General features: G+C 42.4%; 1 protein-coding gene across 4 annotated transcripts; it reads right to left on the bottom strand.

Annotated features, from left to right (window-relative positions):
- Positions 1–182: 182 nt before the first annotated feature.
- On the bottom strand, positions 183–13545 carry RB195_006934 (uncharacterized protein; the record flags this gene model as incomplete). 4 transcript variants are annotated; one of them, XM_064180300.1, is made up of 8 exons in its annotated part: positions 183–284; positions 343–424; positions 475–599; positions 4212–4355; positions 8966–9037; positions 9120–9163; positions 13069–13194; positions 13261–13387. In XM_064180300.1, 8 exons carry the CDS (start codon positions 13385–13387, stop codon positions 183–185), a joined length of 822 nt encoding a protein of 273 aa, XP_064037179.1. The 4 variants fall into 4 exon arrangements, with proteins under 4 accessions (XP_064037179.1, XP_064037180.1, XP_064037181.1 ...); XM_064180299.1 differs by having other exon boundaries at positions 496–599; XM_064180298.1 differs by lacking the exons at positions 9120–9163; positions 13069–13194; positions 13261–13387.
- Positions 13546–14717: the final 1172 nt, after the last annotated feature.

The raw sequence follows: 14717 nt of genomic DNA, 5'->3' as shown, positions 1-14717 counted from the left end.
AGAAAATGATATCGACAGCACAGGATCCAGAACTACAAGCAAATTGCCACTTCCTCGATCTTATCCAAGGAAAAGAAGTAAGTGGTAGTGGTTCACTCGTCAACAGCGGGCAACTATGCGAGTGAGATGAGTCCCAGACAAACTGTCAAACAATTTCTCTTTATTAATAATCGACACCATTATTATGGTATTTCTATTTCCCCTTGTGTGGAATGTCTGTTCCCTCGTGTAGTGCTGACAGGATGGTCGTCGTCTAGGTCAGCGGATCTGAACTTCGCAGCCACCTGAACGATAAGACTGCACTTCACAATTCACATAACAAACGATGTGTTAAAAATGTACTTCATCCTTCGTCCACTGTTTCTTCACTTCATGATTTTGTCCTTGTTCTGGTTTCGCATTCCACCCACCTATCACTTGCTTCCTAAAATATACCGTAAGTGGGATGGTAGTGGTCCTGCTGTGCCATACAACCATATGTCTCCAAGCACCGACTGAAAGCCGCCACTTCCACCGACGTTACATCTGTTCGTGGAACAACAGCACAGGCTAATCGGGATGTTTTGGAATACGGTGGATATGCATTTATCTCGTGCAAACTGAAATAATAGAAAGTTCCAGTATTTATTTCAAATTAAGTTGAAATATCGATGGGAACGATAAAAACTTTCTAGTTCTCGTGAAAGATTCTTTGGAAATGGTACGATGGAAAACCTGAATTTGACCTGGCGATCTGATACCTCCCCGTTCTATCGAAATTTGAGTAACATATCAAATTTTCACCTGATTTGAACAAGTTTTAAGAGGTAAATGATATAAAAAAATGTTCTAAAGCCGGGGTCGCGTATACGAGTCTAACGGTTACCTGCACATGGTGGCCTTGGCTTCAATAAAAGTCAATTCGTTATTTTATATGACGCTTCCCTAAAGTTCCCTAAATATTGCAGGAAGGTGTTGCCTTCCATCACACTCCCGGAGCCCATGTCCTGATAGGTCAAATGTCTGAAGGAAACATGGAATCTTTGACAACAAACACCCATCTCGTAATGTTGAACTCCAAAAAGCACGCATAAGAGATTGCCTGATCAACAGTACCGAAAACTACACCACTTAGTGTAGCGACGGCGATTTGAAAAACGTAGGGGGCTAAGCAGCAGGTCTGAGGAACGATTACAACAACTCTGCGGGGAAGACTGTATTAAAGTCGTCAAGATACGCCTCTGTACAGCTGGTAAATCGCAAAACGCCTCAAACCTTGGATCGTGAGTGTTCGTTCATCTACGTAAATCGCAGATGACTATAACGAGGATGCCTTTTATAATGAATTCAATATGTTGATCATCGTCCAGGATATTGAGCCAACTGACGGTAATTGTTGGAATTGATGCAAATTCAAAGATAGGACTCGAACAACAATTCGATGAAGTTGGAAAATGGTATTATTCCACGAAGTAAACGTCACGCAACAGAAATCGTTGGTAGACTTTTGCGAGCATACGTGCCCCATCGTTGCTTTCACATTTAAGAAGAGTCATTGATCACCATCAGTTTACATGGGAAGGGGCTAACCATTTAACGCCGGAATATCAGCAGAAACAGAAGATTCAATTTCCTGAACTTCAGGTCGACTGTGGTCTGACAAGGCATCCCTTTGTCAAACATCCGTAAATTTAGACCCGTCTGGGACGTCTCATTCCTCTCCGACCAACGTCCAGTTCTCAACAGAAAAGGAGTCAGGAGTTCCATATCAACCAAAGCTCAACTCGGTAGGTCTGAAAGATGTGGATTACAGAAGGAGATTCCGCTCAAGGGTGTCGATTAGTATTGAATTGGGGACCAGAAGTAGACTAGACGACGCTTTGTCCTTTATTAGGTGTAGTTGGTACGCTGCAAAAAAAGCTCCCGGTTTCGACATTTGTAAAGAAACATGCGTTTGTATCTGCGGAGACAAGATCCACGTACAATTCTAGTTCTGTATGTATCGGCCGCACATCAGGTTATCTCATTCAGGGGAGGCGTCTGAGAAATTGCTTCGTTAGCTGAAGCTAGAACGCTCGCTAGAACGAATGGACGTCAAGAATGAATGAGTCTGAAAAGGCGTGAAGAACAAGTATATGTAGAAAGGAAGCGCCGGTCTCTTAGCTAGTCCGACAACTAACATACACCACGGTCAGTGAGCAACCACCTACTGAGTCGTAGATTCTGGTCTGCATTCAAAGATAGAGGATGGAAAGTCTGGCAGATATGATGCAATTAGCGCAGAAACGCTGGACCCCCTTATCTTGTCTTTGGTCTTTGATGGCGAAGATCATCCGCTCAATACGAATTGAAAATGAGATAGTAGACTGGGAAAATCGTAATTCGTAATTCCCTTCCACAAGAAGCTATTTGTTTGGAGAACCAAAAGTTATATCATTGCTTCGTGTAACGTACGAACTTATGAAGCGGATCTTCTTTAATCGGCTCGTCAAACAACAAGCCGTTTTTTTTCCTGGTCGATCAACGATTGTCACTGTCAGGAGAGTGATCGAAGTGTAGTTTGTGCAGTGCACCCTTGCAGTTTGATTTTCTAAATTTTGATACCCCTTTGGACTCTCCTTATTGAAGCCGTCATTTCTATGGCTTCGCGCGGATGAAATTCGAGAAATTCTCGTACCCTTAATTAACGACAAATGTTTTGAGTTGAGTAGAAGAGCAACTCGAACACCGGCCATTCTTCAGCGTTCAAAGTGGAAACTGGGGTGAGACAAGTGGCTGTAGCAGGATCCTTTCTTTTGAATAATGGAAAGAATTATTGAGCGGTGTCCCGTTTTTGTCGTCGTTTTAGCAGCATCAGCACGTCCCTTGGTTGGTCTCGGGTACTCCGACGGAGAAGTTATATTGGCTTCCAGCAGCGCGAAGTTGCAAGTGTGGGTCTCAAGCGGCCATTCAACGGGGTCAGTGTATACGTAAGACCTAATCAACTCGTGGATGAGCTCTGCCATTTGGGCCGTATGCTGAAGGACGATGGGAGTTACGAAACAGATGTTCAGCAAAGATGCGATGAAGCCAATTTGGCACTCAACTCCTTGACCAAGTCCCTATGGTCGTTTCCCATCAGCAAAAAGTAAAACTGCGAGTCTACCAATTCGGAATTCGCCCGATCGTGATGTACGGATTGGGCAGTTGGGCAACCTCGTGAACGGTGATGGGCTACACTACATAAAGACATACATAAAGAGAAAGATGTTTACGTGACCGTGAGGCGACTTTTGGCTAACTCTTGTGCGCCTAACAAGAAGGACTTTACGCAAAGTTGTGGATGATACATGGACTGGACAACCCTGATATATTGCCCAACTTTCTGAAGTAGTCACAGAAAAATTTCTTCGTTTCTTTGGTCACATTCTAAGGGGACTTCTGTCCAATCTGTCTTGAGAACGCTTCCAAACTTAAAGGCCTTGCGATTGTGAAAGAAATTTTTCGCCGGAGGTGGTGAAAGAAAATCTGAAGATGGCGTTGATAAAAGGTTCTGTCGAGACGTAATGTCCTACAAATCATGAAATAGCGACGAATGTGTGGATTCTACGCAAGCTCTAGCTGAATATTGAACAAGATGGGCTAGGGTATGTTCAACGACGATATATATCGGCAAAGATATGTATAGCGACGTTAGGCTGTAACACTCGCTCGCCGTATAGGTCAAGTAAGTCAGGCAGATCGAACGTTTGTGATCTCCGTTCCTATGTCCCATTGTGTTACTGATGGATTCGCAGCAGACAGCCACGAAGTGAGACATATTCCTCCACTTCGCTTTAGGTCTGAAAGCCTAACATCGCGCTACGATGAGAGCGTCTCGTGACCACCTGTAAGCGATCGGAAACAGTACTGTCTCAAATAGGACCTCTTGCGTCATTTTGCACTATAAATCAGATCGTTTTCCGGAGTGTGTTGCTGCTGTCATATCCTAAATTGTAGGATTTCCACTTTCTAATCTTTGTTCCTCTTTCATGACCTTAGGACGAATGTCCGCCGTTTAGAACGGTTCCAACATAATTTTGTTTTGTGATTTAGATAATTGTGATTTAAATTGTGATTTAGATAATTTGTAATAGACTCAGTAACCTTTACATAAAGAAATACAAACCAACAAATATTGAAAAACGAAATCTAGCAAATGTAGGACCAATAATCATAGAACAGTTCTGATACGAAAGGGTAACAATCCCCACCATGCATCGCCACAAGGAGCATCCTGCCTTTAAGACGTCGACAACATTGGCAGCATTAGCGGTCATGTTGTAGCAGTACGCGTTGCTGTTATCACATTGTATCGTTTCCGATCCAAGAGATTGTCCGGCAATAAGTTTCAGACCCTTCAAAACTTTTATTTTAGGAACAATGGGAATTATGCAAACGGACAAAGCTTCTAAAAATCTCAAATTATAGTTGGGTCAAAACGACATGAAGCACGGACCATTGCGCAAGCGGCCGCGCTCGTAAGCGGTGCGGTGGAGACAGCGGTGGGAATCCAGGTGGGACCATGGCGAACTGCAGAGGTGGGTGGCGGTAGCGAGGGTCCTTACACGATCACAACCGCTACGCTCCACCGCTCCGCTTCGAGCGCAGCCGCTTGCGCAAATGTCCGTGCTTCATGTCGTTTTGACCCGACTATATGTGTCAACGTCTTAGCGTCAAAAAGTGTTCGTTCCTAGAGATAACTAAGAAAAACCCTTGTTGTCAGTCCTATCAGAACGGACTATAAACATGTGTAGTGTGTAGGAAGCGACTCCACTCCATATCATCACCAAAACTCTCCAGCTCGAACAGGAGCGGTGGAGCGTAGCGGTTGGGATGAGGTCGTGTAAAGATCCACGGTAGCGCCACTCATCTCCACAGTTCCAGCCCGGTTCCAACCGTTGTCTCCACGGCACCGCTTCGAGCCCAACATTGAAAATTCGAAAGCAAATACGGTTTTCCTCTTTTTTTAGGGTTCATGGTGAACACTTGCCCTCTACGTCACGTGAAACGAACACATCTGAATTCAACTTTTGCGTACAAATGTTAAATTTGGAAGTGGATTGAGAACGAAACTGAGCTCTCAAAAATTAATTGTACGTATACGAGGATAGAATCCAGTAATTTTTGATCTTATCTTATGCCATTTTTTTGCAGAGTCGACAATAGATAATCAGGAAATCAATCGATCAATAATATCATGGTTAGCACATAAGAGTTTCACAATCAAAGAGGATGTAGTCGTTCGGCAGGAAAATAGTGTTATGATATAAATGTGGTTGACAGGATTCAAAGTGGTTTTCACAGAAGTAATTTCAGATCTTTTCCGTCTTTTTGCACATGACATCAAAATTACCGCCTGGACCGAGAATTAAACTAGAACTAAGCTAGAACCACGAAAAAAATATTTTCGTTCCTTTGATCAACTGCGGTGAAGCCATCCAGTGGAGTTTTCGATAAATCGGTGTGCAAGGTATCCGTTAACATTTCGCTGGCGAAGGAGGGACTTAGTTTTCAGACAGTAATGCCCTAGTTATCCTGAAAGGGAATCAATGCTACAATTTCCTACGCAGTTGCTTCGGTTGCAAGAAGTCACAGGGTTGTGTAGTGGGTGCCAGACGGCAATGGTTTTCGTGTTTTTTTTTTCTTTTTTTTTTTTTTTTGAAGAATGATGATCGTGAAGGGAGCGTGGGTCTTATTGACATTGACTAACTACGCTGATTCATTATGGATTATTTATCGATGATGCGGAGAATAAGGGTAAAATGTCGTTGTGGGGCCACTCAGTGGCGCCCTTATTTCTGGAAGTAAACAATCAAATCAATCGGAGCCCTAAGGACTAAGCATTACTCTTAGAGGATCTATGATATGTGAACCTAACTTACTAAGAGGAGAAAGTAAAAAAAAAGTAAGTTAGAGTTTGGGGAATAAGGGCGCCACTGAGTGCTGTCCCCCTCCCCCCTCCACCCTAACGGCATTTTCACGAGACCATTCCCTGCCACAATTCCTGAACAGTTATGATCGTCAGATAACCAGTAAGCACAAAAGTCGACGGCGATATCGACACCACCACGCTCCTTTCACGATCATCACAATCGATGACAAGTAGTGTGCCTCTCAAACGGAGTGTTGTTTTAACGTTTTCGTTTAAAAATTCTCTAAATAAAAATGAAATTCTCAAGGAAATTTGGAGATTTTTGTTCAACTACATAATGGAACTAATTATGCCTAAGAGTCCTAGCACGCAATCGTAGAGTCGCGTCAAAGTGAGCTGATTCGAGGTACATACAATTGCAAAAGCGATTCAGCTGGTGGTACGCTGGGACCCAGCGTTGCGGCATACCTGCGTTGAATTTAGTGAGGATCGCACAACGAGCAGTTCTGCTCCCGTAATTTCACCAAAAGTCTGGACGTTTCGACTCAACTGCATCCTGATTTAAAAACTGCGTTTTTTTCAAGGGTCCGTTTTCAACAAAAAATCTACCATTGAGTATTATCAGATCTTTTTTCCCACTTCTGAGATTTGTTGTTGTTCTTAAATTCTTGAATCTTCTTCACTAATTAAATTCTTCTTGTAGTTTGTTTGGAGGAATTTCTGGAATGGTTAGTATGTGATCATACAATCAATTCAAATCTCTAAATGAAGTAACGTCAGAAGCTGGTAAGCGATGCAAAAAACACCTAAAACGTCTCGAAGTTGCATTGCACCAAGACAATGCATGGAACCTCGGCAAAGCTGACGCGGCAACTTCTGGAAGGATTGAGCTTGACGGCCGTGCACCACCCTCCCTAGAACCCGGACCTTGCACCATCCGACTATCATCTTTTCCAGATCCTAAAGCAACATCTGCGCAAGAAAAAAATTCAAAAACTGCGATAGCCCCGAAAATCTACTCAACGACTTCTTATCGTCATTGCGCCTCTCCTTCAGGAAGTGGGACCATGAGACGCTGCCTACTAAGTGGCTAAGTGTTGCTGACAAAAGTTTGAAAAGGATAAAGTTTCTGGCGTTAATCAATCCGCTTGGGATCCGCCCCCACGTTCACTTCAATTCAGAATCGCTTGAGGTTTACGAACGTGTAACTGGCCCATACAATGACTTGCAGTGGCTAGCCGATGTGTCAAGTCAGTGTTTTGATCCCAGACAGGTCTGGCACCAATTTATCGATCCTGGAGGGATGAAAGGCTTGGTAAGCACTAGGGCGGATTCGAACCTCCGATCGATCGTGGAGGAAACGGAACCTCTAACCTCTAACCGCTACATTACACCCCCCGTGCTGCTGGTAATGATTGTAAGTACATTTTTTTACCTTTGTTTTGTACCAATAAATTTTAAAGAATTCAATTTTTTTCAAAAGTTCGGATAAAGATATGGAAAGATCCAATATTTATGTGTGCATTTCCGCTCGTCATTTCCCCTCCTCCGGTTTTGAATCATCACTACCACTGACGTAGCTGGTAAATCAATGGAGTGACAGATGATCGGTGGAGGATGACATCACTGAAATGACTCACATGGCATCCCCATACTGTTATGCCATTTCATAAATAAATAAAACGCACACAAGTAAACAGACAGAGTATAGAAGCGTTTTTTTTCTAATTGATCGAGTTGTTTACCAAGTCTTGTTACTGTGATGATTCAAAGAGGTAGAGGTGAGCATCGTTTTTGGGGATGTTCACGTTTACACAGTTGAACTCCCGAAATTACGACGAATACCAGAGACCGGTGTCACACTGTTCACGACGTCACACATCCGTTCACAATCAAATCTACGTATTCCCGGTCCCGTTGAAGAAATAGGTCTAGGAAAGCATAAATTGTTGATATTATCCGGAAATGGAAAATAATTCCATGCATTCGATAGCCGGAGCCCCCATCACTTTTGCGCCGTTGGGGAAGGATCATCCTCATCATTTGAGCTGCCACCCATGAGCTGGACCCCTTCACCTGAGGAGGGTCCGGCTCCACCCTATCGCACCTATTGAACTGATCACTTAAAAGCATCACTCCACGAATCTGAGGTGGTACGGATTTCAGGTGGAGTATTCGTATACGGGATCGTAGATTGTGGAGAGAAGGGTGATTCCGTCCATTTCTTCCTAATTGCCGTAAAAAAACGGCTCGCAAGATACGGCTTCGAGCGTTCCGGCGTGCTATTTTCTACAACGAGTTCGACTGGAGCGCGCCAGCCTTGTGCGGCGCCGCATCTTCCGGGCCGTTTTTTACGGTAATTAGGAAGAAATGGACGGAATCACCCTCCTCTCCATAATCTACTATCCCCTTATATGAATACTCCACCTGAAATCTGCACCACCTCAGATTCGTGGGGTGATGCCTTTAACATGAAATCTAAAAACCTCAGGATTTTATTGTGTTCTCTTTCATCGTGGTGCTCGACGGAGCATGTGATAGAAAGAATTACGAGAACAAAAGAGAAGGCACGAAGGATTAGGAGAACGGATCACTCAATCGATGCTTTGCTTTGCAGCGAAAGTTGTGAGGTGGAGCTATTTATTATTTGTGCATATCTCTGCGCTACACCACCTACATTTCTCTGCAATGCTTATTCTGAATTCTCTTCCTCCAAAAAAAAAAAGCAAGACGAAGATCTCGTTCATCCTCGGATGGCAAGGTGTGCTTGTACTTGATTTTTTGCGCAAAGGGATTGTGGTAGAAATATGCACAAATAAAAATTATTTCGGAAGAAATTTCAAAATATGTCGCACCATTTACAACGGAAATGAACTCCTTTCTGCGAAAATTCTGGCTGGCACATAGTAAATAATAATAGTAATCAGTAATAATAATAACAATAACAATAATAACAGATAATAATTGGGCAAATACTTAATATGTTGAATGAAAAAAACATTTCTATCCACGTCCTGGTTTGGGCTGTGGATGAAATTCAATGATAGCGACGGAAAAAAGAGAAACAAGCGAAATAAAAGCATTAAACTTTACCGTATAGCATTCGATGGCCGAACAATGTTGTACTAGAAGTAGAAGGAAGGCAGAAATAAGGTACGCTTTCATCTGAAGTAAATAGCAGAATTATCCACGTGATTACGGTAACCCATAGCTGATTTTATTGAAGTACTGTAAAAAAACCCTTGACCTTAGTGACAGGAAAAAAAGACGTCAAAATGTGCGATATGTCGACTAGATTAGAGCGATTTTATTGATTTGCTGTAAGAAGCGTGAATCGTGCAAGGTCGTGAATGCTTAGCTACACTGGCGGCGCTTGGCGAAGGACAGCGTCAGTTTACAAAGTCCTCTATGGGGCGACCATATGCGTCTACTTTCTCTATAAACTTATTCTTCAACAGTGTCAATGGGTCAACACAACGACTCTGACGAAAAAAACACAAAAAAAAAGAGGACAAGCGAGATTTCTCAGCTATTCGACACGTACTTTTCACTTTTGGTCCAATAAAAAGATAAGAGGATAACGAATCCGCTTAGGATGTGCCAACGCTTTCACTCTGATTCAGAATCGATTGAGGTTCACGAACTTGTAACTGTATAGAGATTTGCGGGAGCTAAGCGAGAGCTAAGCTTTTTTCTTCTTGCAATTAATGCTTGACTAATCTCCATTTAGGTTCTAGCACCTTATTCATTCAAGACAATGCTTCCTATTGATGTAATGATGTGTCAAGTCAGTGTTTTTATCCTCCCGGACAGGTGTGGTACCGATTTATTGACCACGGAGGGATGAAGAGCATGGTTGGCACCAGCGCGATTTCGAACCATCGATCGATCGTGCTGTTACAGCGAAACCTCTTACCGACTGCGCTACCTCCTACTGCCTTGGACCCACAAATATTCGTAATTAATCGAACCAGCTACTGCTCGTTCCATAACAAGTTTGTAGCTAGTGGACACATCAAAGTACTCGAGAAAAGTTCCTTTTTTAAATTAAAGCCAGAAATACGTAGACATCTCAAATAGGCTACGTCTGTTTGAGTATACATAAGTAGTAGGTGTGTGCAGTTTGCTAGGAATAAAAATATCAAGACCTATGCGGGTTTTGATCGCTGTGAGGTCCCTATATAAAGACCCTTGTGGCTCGTAGTTGTGGTACGTGGTGGTCTGCTGCGTTACCAAGTCTAGCTAATGAGGTAAGCACTAGCCAATGTGTTGCCGTTTGAGTTTGCCTACCGTTTGGGTGCTTTCTGTGAGGTGATGAGGCGCTTGAGGGGATAAATCACTAATGGCTTTGAACTTTCCAGGCTCTGACGAAGGCGATAACGCCGAAACGTTAGCCGTTGTTTAATAAAGGCGATCAGTACCAATCTTGGCTACAGCTCAAGAAAATCAATTAGAAAATATTAACATTCAGGGATCAGATTGATTTTAGAGTTGTTTGTTTAGGTTTTGTTCAAATTTAATCTAGCTTCAGGTAATGGTATTCTGGTTTGAACGACTATAGTCTTAAATAGCAAAGAAATTTACTCCTGAAGTCAGCAACTACTTAGTAACATTATCTAGTAACAAATTATTGTTACCATGCTGAATCTGGCCACTTGTACAAAGAGTTTCTTTTTTGTAACCAGTCCAGTCACAACCAGTCACTCACTTCTAGTAATTATTTCCAGAAAATTTCTGTGGTTCATCGATGAAACTACTTTAAGTTCAAGAAACATTCACATGACTGAAAAAAAGAACACTCAACTGAAGCTGTCGTCGGAAGGAACAAAGATGTTGGCTTGATTGATGGAACACGAGAATAACGACATCAATGAATACTTAGCAACGAATCAATCGATTGCCAATCGCATTAGAAAAGTGGTGTTGTTTGTGAGAGCGGCAAGTTAAAGGCAGGGATTTCTTCCCAATTTGGATTTTTTCCGATCCTAAGTGAAATCGAGTCAATGACACGAAATTAGAAGACAGCGCACAGTTCAAATAAGTGATAAAAGTTTCTGCTCATTGGAAGAGTGGGAAGGTTCATGAACCAGTCATAGGAACACTTTACTTGATTGATCATTGATTCACTTTGGAAACTTCCAAGAACAAAGGCATAATCTTGAATCTGGAACATGAAATTGTGAATTTTGAGAAATTCCAGAAAAAAAAATCAGGCATGTATTGTGCAGTTAAATACGTGCTTAAAATGAAAACTTATAAGTTTAGCGTTATCGTCCCTCATTCTGCGTCCGAAAGAGCTTCCATTTTCTAATCGTAATCAGCTCACTTTAGGTGGATAAAATTCCTATTTCTAGTCGAATTTTTATTTTCTTGGATCGTACTGCCTACCGTACTTTTGTTGCATGCAAAAGCGAAACCGTGCATCATTACTATATCTTTTTGCACATCGGTTATTGATGCACATTTTGCGTTCTGGATGAGCCTAACCTCGTCACCACCATTATTTTGGGCCTCAATCAGTTTAAAGGCAGCAAACCACGAATCTGATGTGGTGAGGAAAAGTAAAAGGTGAAGCTAGAGAAGGGGTTGTAGATTGCGGGATCAGGGGTAGTTCCGCTCACCTCTCCCTCATCCTCCTAAAAAAAACGGCGTGGGAACCGCTTTAGCTCCTACGAGGAACGTTAGAACGTTCCTCCATGTAGACGTTCTGGTCCGTTCAGCAAACTATTCATTGGTTTCACTTGTATAAGCAGTTCAGGGGAACTCACTGGCTTTCGACCGCTGCGCAGCTGGATGCGGCGCGTGTACAAAGGTGGCGCATTGCAACTGAAATCGTCGTGAAAACCGAAAAAAAAACGGTTTGAAAAAACAAACCGTTTTTTTACTACGACTAGGGAGATATTAGCGGAACCACCTCTGATCCTGTAATCTACGACCCCGTATACAGTTTGTCCATCGGAAATCCATACCACGTCAGATTCGTGGGGTGATGCCTTTAAATGCAGAATCACGTAAGAAACCCACAGATTATCCAAGAAAGTTCTGGAAATTTCTTGTCTCATGTAAAAATTGTTACACCTCAGATTGTATGTAATTTTAGAAACCATTAGAACTTTCACAATTATCCGAGAGTTCATTTCAAAAAAGTAGTATTAAAACCATGTCACGTTTCCATCGTACATTAAAGAAAAGTAGGTCATATGAACAATACCGATAATTGCTTTAAGGCACTTTCTACAACGGTCCGATACCCGTCATAAAATACTCCCTCCCCTTCCCGCAGTTTCTGTTCCATTCCGTCCGAAACCTTAAAAGTGGTGCATTTGTAGCAAAAGCGCAAAAAAAAATGAAATCGATCGTTACTGGAAGTTACGTTGTGGAAAGTAATTAACGTCTACAGGAAACGTGTATTCGTGATCAGCACCGCCAATTACCCTGAAGGTTCAAGTTCTGTCCAGTTCTACAACAATTAACTCTTAGTACTCCAGGCCAGTCAGGCACATGAAACACCAGCACTTTATTCGTAAAAAAATGTTCTCCTAATCCTGAGTCACATATTTTATATAGCAGGAAATACAGTTATTGCAATACCATTAATTTGTTGTAAACACCTTACTATCTAATTGTAGCTTATAAAATAGTAACAAGATGAATTATTTATATTTTGAAATTTCTCAAAGTATTGAATTTTTTGGAAGCAGATGCATTCGAGGCTTCCCAGGGCAAGTATCAAAAAATTCGGCACCTTCGCGTCGTTTTCCGTTTTCTTGTCTGTTTGAAGATACGACACAGTTTCTTTTCTTTCCTTTCCGTAATATGTGCAGTAAAAAGGTGAAAAAGTTAAAATACAGTGCATAAAAACCGCAGAAGCGAACGAATTTTATTTTGTTTATCTGGAAGTGGTGAAATAAGCTAAACAAGAGTGTCGCCGCTACGGCGACAGTAGATTTAAAGTATAATCTTTCAATGTCGCACCTGCGGCGACAACGGAGTGCAAAGGCTTGAAGTGCCGTTCACCATAAACTCTCTCCACATTCTTTCCACTGTAAACAGTGGATCCATGTGATGTTCTTCCGACGTTTGGGTCCATTTTGGTTGACGTTGACGTTACGGACAATGGTTTCCTGGGGACTGTGATTTTTCTTGTAGAACCTCTAAAAGACCATGTAAAAGCTTTGACCTTCTCTTTCTTCTACCTTTTTCATAGATTGATGTTAGGACGTGAGTGACGAAGACGATCAAAGCTGGCATTGATCCGGATCTTCCTATCCGTCCGATTCCAGCCGTCAGTTGTTCTTCTTCGAGAGAATAGGTCTGCACTCCTGTTTACGATTATACGAAGTTCACCAAGTTCTCATTTGCCCATGTTCTTCTCCTGCGTCATGAACGAGTATGAGCGGTTGGCATCGCCTCATCTCGTTCTCTTCGATGACGTTGTACTCGATCTTCTCGTCCTTCTCGTTCGGGATTATCAGATCCTCGGTGGTCCCTTCTGATACATGTACGTATGCACATATCTCCGTTATATTCCTTCTCCTCCCGGCCCCGTTGCTCCTACAATCTTGTAATTTATGACATCGCAGTGAAATCGTTTTTCGGAACTCAGGAGACTCTTCCTTGTCGATGTAAGAATCCAGAAAGATCCAGGCAACTTGATGAACTTCGACGCCCATGGATGTTGGATATTGAGTGGATACGTTTAATATTGTGTACTAAACGTATCCACCTAACATCCATTGTAATTTTAATTTCTATATTGTGTATTTAGTACTATCTTAGAGCTGTTTGTGTGGAGCTCATCGGTTTGAGACAACTCCAAGCTTCGCATCTTTCGCATCTTCCGTTCATTTGATGTAGGCCCTGGCCTGAGTGAAATACAGGATGTCTCTGGACACGAAACACACCCACAGGCGTATTTACCACTATCACAGGCGTATATACATATTTGTGAGCGTATGTGAATGAAGAGATGTGAATGTGTTCTGGGACAGGAGAAAAGGAAATTGCTCTCGCTCAGCCGATCCACGTCTCAACGCAGCTAAAAGTTCGTTATCCGCTACTTGCGAAGATTCCACACGGCTCTCGCGAAGAACCGGTTGCGATCCTCCTGGTGCGAGAGATCCGTGGGAACAAAAAGAATTAAATGGCACGTAGGGGGCAGAAGTTCTTTTTTTTCAACTTTTCGAATGCAGGGCACGTTGATAAATCTCTCTGGGATGCTTGACTTCAATTCAGAATTGTTTGAGATTTGTGGACGCAGCTGTAACCTACTGTAACTGTAACCAAAAACTCGTCGGGACCAGCTGATGTATTAAGTCGTTGTGTTTGTTCTCCCCAGAGGAGTCTAGTACCAATTTGAGGACCATGAAAGGTTGAAAGGCTTGGTTGGCACAACGGCAGTTTTGAACCATCGACCGCGTGAACACAGCCGAACCTCTTACCAGCTACGCTACACTCTCATGTACTGATAATTCAAAGTTAAATCCCAGAAATGAAGAAATCTCTTCTGCGGGATCTCGTACCGTAGGACGAACGACTCCGGACGTTTAAGATTATTTCATGTTTCGGTAAATAACATAAATAGGTGTCTGTAGCGTTGTGCGTAGCAGCGAGGTTCACATGGCTATAGTTAACAATTCAAATAAATAAAGAAAGTTCCGTAGGTAAAAGAAGACGATTTGCGATCCTATCCACCCAATTTCATGGATTACTCAGTTTGCTAACAATGGTGGGCGTTATAATTTTGTTCACAAAGACGGATTCTACGCAGATTACTACTGTAAGGCAAACTGTCATTGAACTGCCCCCAAAATGTTTACAAAAGATCAGTGAACAGGTCAGTATT

This window comes from Necator americanus, chromosome I (genome assembly GCF_031761385.1).
Source record: "Necator americanus strain Aroian chromosome I, whole genome shotgun sequence".
In the NCBI taxonomy this organism is placed as follows: Eukaryota; Metazoa; Nematoda; class Chromadorea; order Rhabditida; family Ancylostomatidae; genus Necator; species Necator americanus.
The sequence above is the reverse complement of the archived record's forward strand: the minus strand, read 5'-3'. Positions and strand labels throughout refer to the sequence as shown.